We start from the raw sequence: 4,360 nt of genomic DNA, 5'->3' as shown, positions 1-4,360 counted from the left end.
TCTACAAATATTTTCGCATGTACATTTTAAATACAATATATTTTAAAATTTCTCACTGAGTGTATACTTTACATTTTTATATCTTCTAAATAAACATTAAGGTACAGGTACGTATTATGTTATCAACCAAACGATGTGTACAGATATTTGCTTTTGCAAATTGTATATGTATCGGTAAATCTGCTGTGAATATTCAATTGGTTTTGTTTTTACTTATAATTCCAGGAGTTTAATTCATTTATTGGCTTTGATAGAAACACAAAAAGATGGAATACTATTGCATCCTTGCCTATTTCGCCATTAGATCTTGCATATCTACTAATTGTACCTGAAATCACTCCTCACAGTTTGATCCAAATATAAGCTTTATCGTTAGGGTAGGTCTAACTTTGTTTGTTCCACTTGTTGAACCCAAGAACATCCATTTCAAATACCAAAGTGACTTTCATAAAAATAAAGATATCTCGAAAAGGTAAACATCTTGTCAGACAAGAATTGAGAATTCAGGAATGCTGTTAACATAATTGTAGCGGTGGGCATTTGGAAGGGGAAAAGCCTTGAAGTATATTAAGTAGACGATAGTGCTTAATACCTAGCAAACCATCATGAAAATCTTTTTTGGATGTCGGAAAGTGGAGAAGGAAGTAGGGGTGAGCGGACGGGAAACTCTGAATGTTGTGATCATCTCCTTCAGTTTTTTCTTTGTGTTTACGGCATATCTAGCACTCCAGAACCTTCAGAGCAGTCTAAACCAAGAGGAGGGACTGGGAATAACATCACTCTCCTGTCTGTATGGTTTCATAATCCTGTCGTCCATTCTTGCACCATGGATTATAAAATCACTTGGAATCAAAATTTCTCTTCTTATTTCGTGGATAGCCCACATGCTTTACACTTGCGCCAACTTTTATCCGACCTTTGCTACTCTTCTTCCGGCATCCATTCTCCTCGGACTAATATCTGGACCAATGTGGACCTCCCAGAGTGTTTTCATATCCACAAATGCCTACTCGTTCTCTGACCTGAATAAAGCCGACACTCACGCCGTCCTCAGTCGTTTGAATGGGATATTTTTCACATATTACGAACTCACTCAAATTTCCGGAAACCTGGTGTCGTCTTTCGTGTTAAATAGAGACGAATACAATTCAACACCAGCATCAACACAGTGTGGTTGTAATGACTGTCCTGATGTTGCTTTGGAAAACGGGACAAGTAAAATCGTAGAACCATCTTCAAGCACAGTTTACCTCATGCTTTCAATCTTTCTAGCGTTTGATCTCCTTGGATTTTTGTGTACAGTAATATTTTTACCTTCAATTCCAAAAAGTGAATGGGCTGAACAATCTAATACACAAGAATCAATCACAGCCTGTTTCTCCGCTTTATGGGACCCCAAACTTGTCTTGCTTGTACCGTTTATTTCGATAATGGCAATGGAACAAGCTGTGTTGTGGACTGATTTTACCAAGGTTTGTATTTCATAATGGAAAAAAAAATGATGATAACGAACAGATTGATCTTTAAGTTAGAAACGTACGAACAATACTAATATGTGAACAGGGAATAACCCCAGATGGGATCAGGTACCTAGGGCCCAGGAGAAAACATCTCCTGTCCATCAGGCGCATCTGCCTTAAAGACATCCACACTTTTCATGTTTTTAGCAGGTTTTATGTGTTTATGTGAGGGAGGGTGTATGTGTGTGTGTGTGTGTGAGGTTGTAGCAGGCAAAGTCCCTTTTCTAAAATTCGAAATAATTGCAAACTTTTGGCACAAGTCGTATTGAAGTTGTCGAGCTGGCTTCCATTAGTAGTTAATGGTTAGCACCGTTATCTTAAAATGTGGAAGACGGCAGCTCGTCAAGGACGAGGAAATTTGATTCCACGTTGATGTTCTTGGAGAGACAAGTCTTGTCGTGATATTCTTACCCTCTTTAAGCGGTCCAAAGTAGTCTTGTTGATGCCAAACAGACACAAAAATGGGCTTAATCGAACCTTGATATAACTGTTCATTAACAAGAGTCTTACATGCCCCAGTTGTTATAAGATGGCGAATTCGTGCAAAGTCACTAACATGAAAGTAACATGTCATCACAAAAAATGACTCAAGATTATCAAATGTCAGATGGGAATCCGAATAAACACAATACAACGCTAGATTTAAGATGGTGCTTTGGAATTTTCGTTTATGTCTATAAGAATAAGATTATTAGATTCGTTTTTCCTTGGTCAGGTTTCAACAGATTAAGAATTTGTAGCCATCGATTTAGCACTATCTGCTATACACGCTTTTTTTCTTGAAAAAAAAACTCAATTATGTCAACCAGCTGGTCATATTACAAGGTAATTTTACGAATCGTCTGCATGACAGTTTACATGTATTCCATGTTATCGACAGATGGCTCCAAAAGGTTTTGAAAACAAACAATAGAGTTAAGGTCCAAGAACAGACCCCTTTAGGGACGTAAAAAAGGAAGAATTCCGTCAGAAGATTTGAGAGAGTTAATTGACAAAAATCGACATCGATTTTCTGGTAAAATTCAATCCACTATGATGCTCCTCCCGTTACACCGTAATCTGCATTGAGCATATCCAAAGGGATTCTTTTGTTTGTATAAATGGAAGTAACTATTTCTTAATGATAAAACGCCGTCAATATATATCTGAATGTGCAGCAGATTTTTGAATAATATCTGCTTCGATCAAAGAAATAAAAAAAAAACAGTTCGGCTAATGGAGGTACATGATTAGTGTCAATCAAAATTTTATCAATTTATTGGAAGAGCAGGCCCCGGGATCATGAAACGGACTTAGACTTAAGTCAAAATTTCAATTATCTATTAAATCTTTAAACTTGTTAAAGGAAACTCATAATTTGCATGCAACAGCAGGCTGATGATACAAAATCGGAAAGCATTTTCATTTTGGGCTGCATGACCTCTAAAAAATTTCAGCATCTGAGGCATTTTTTGACTTAAGCTTAAGACGCTTCATGATCCCGGGGCCAGGTCTCCATGATTTCATAAAGATTCTCAACGAGGAACACCATTATCCTCATAGCAGCACTTGCTTTAAAGAGTAGAGTAGCCAAAGTATATCTTTCTATTTATGTTAGCTTAACGAATAAAGACTTATAAAGTAGCCAAACGATCAACTGTTGACTTTAATGTCTGAAAATCAATAATTTAACAAATTGGCAAAACCGCGTTTTTTCCTATAACATGTGGCTTTCTATTGCCAATTTTTTGTCTTTGTTTTCAGTCTTACATAAGTTGTCCCTATGGCATACAAATGATAGGCTTTGTAATGGCGAGCTATGGCTGTGCTACCACCGTAAGTGCCTTCGTGACGTCAAGGGTAGCTAAGTACACTGGTAGATATATCCTTTTTGGTATTGCTGTTTGCATTGACATGGCCATCTTTGTCTTACTGTTTGTCTGGGTACCTAAACCAGACCAGAAGGAGTACGTCTATGCCCTTGCTGTAGTCTGGGGCCTAACAGAGGGGATATTTCAAACTCAATCGAATGGTACGTATGAAAAGTGTTTGTACACTAGCTCTTTCACAATATTTATTATTATTTTAAGTATTAAAATTGGGGAAAAGGTCGTTTTTGTGGATTGAAGATGAAATTGGGGATTTTTTTTTAAATAACTGCTATTTCATTTTTAGAACATACAACTTTTTATTGTCAATTTTGGAAAAAAACCTAACGTTTTTTGTTTTATTTTTTCTAGCACTGATAGCATTACTTTTTCCGGAGAAGACGGAAGCTGCTTTTGCAAACTACCACTGCACTAAGGCTGCAAGCTTTACTGTGTACTTCGTCATCAGTTTATACTTGTGCGTCAAAATCAAACTGATCATCGTCATTGGTTTGCTTGCTGTTGGGTCGTTATTGTATATAGGCGTTGAAGTTCAAGTACATAGAAGAAGGGAAACCGAAAATAAGTGATTAGAAATTTGTTCAGAATATTTTCAAATATATACTTTAGTGGTCTTTACCTCACAGCTTGTAAACTAAAACATTTTGTCCTTCTTACTATGGAAGTAAGTGGATGAATCAGATCCATCGAGTGCTGTCCGACAATAAATTCGAGAAGTGGTGTAAATCTGATGTGGATACTTAAAAATGTTTTCGGAGACAAGGTCTTCCAACAATTTTATTAGAATCCCTTAGGTACCAATTGCGCCCCGTAATTAGCGGACCTTTTTTGTATTCATATGAAGCAGAATTTGTCCAAAATCTTAAACCTGAAGAGAGGAAAACACTGACTGTGGTCTTCAACTCGATATCTAGATATATCGACGACATATTGTCAATTAACAAAGATTTATTCCATTTTTACGTCGATACC

General features: G+C 36.7%; 1 protein-coding gene across 1 annotated transcript; it reads left to right on the top strand.

Moving 5' to 3' along the window:
- Window positions 1-346: 346 nt before the first annotated feature.
- On the top strand, window positions 347-4,110 carry LOC134257536 (protein unc-93 homolog A-like). Its single transcript, XM_062740138.1, has 3 exons — window positions 347-1,472; window positions 3,264-3,531; window positions 3,740-4,110. The coding sequence occupies exons 1-3, from the start codon at window positions 606-608 to the stop codon at window positions 3,955-3,957; spliced, it is 1,353 nt and encodes a 450-aa protein (XP_062596122.1). The 5' UTR covers window positions 347-605; the 3' UTR covers window positions 3,958-4,110.
- The last annotated feature ends 250 nt before the right edge of the window (window positions 4,111-4,360 follow it).

This window comes from Saccostrea cucullata, unplaced genomic scaffold, assembly GCF_032062105.1.
Source record: "Saccostrea cucullata isolate Sc308-1 unplaced genomic scaffold, CSIRO_AGI_Scuc_v1 ctg5680, whole genome shotgun sequence".
Lineage (NCBI taxonomy): Eukaryota > Metazoa > Mollusca > Bivalvia > Ostreida > Ostreidae > Saccostrea > Saccostrea cuccullata.
Note: the sequence above shows the minus strand (reverse complement) of the source record. Positions and strands in the feature narration are given on the sequence as shown.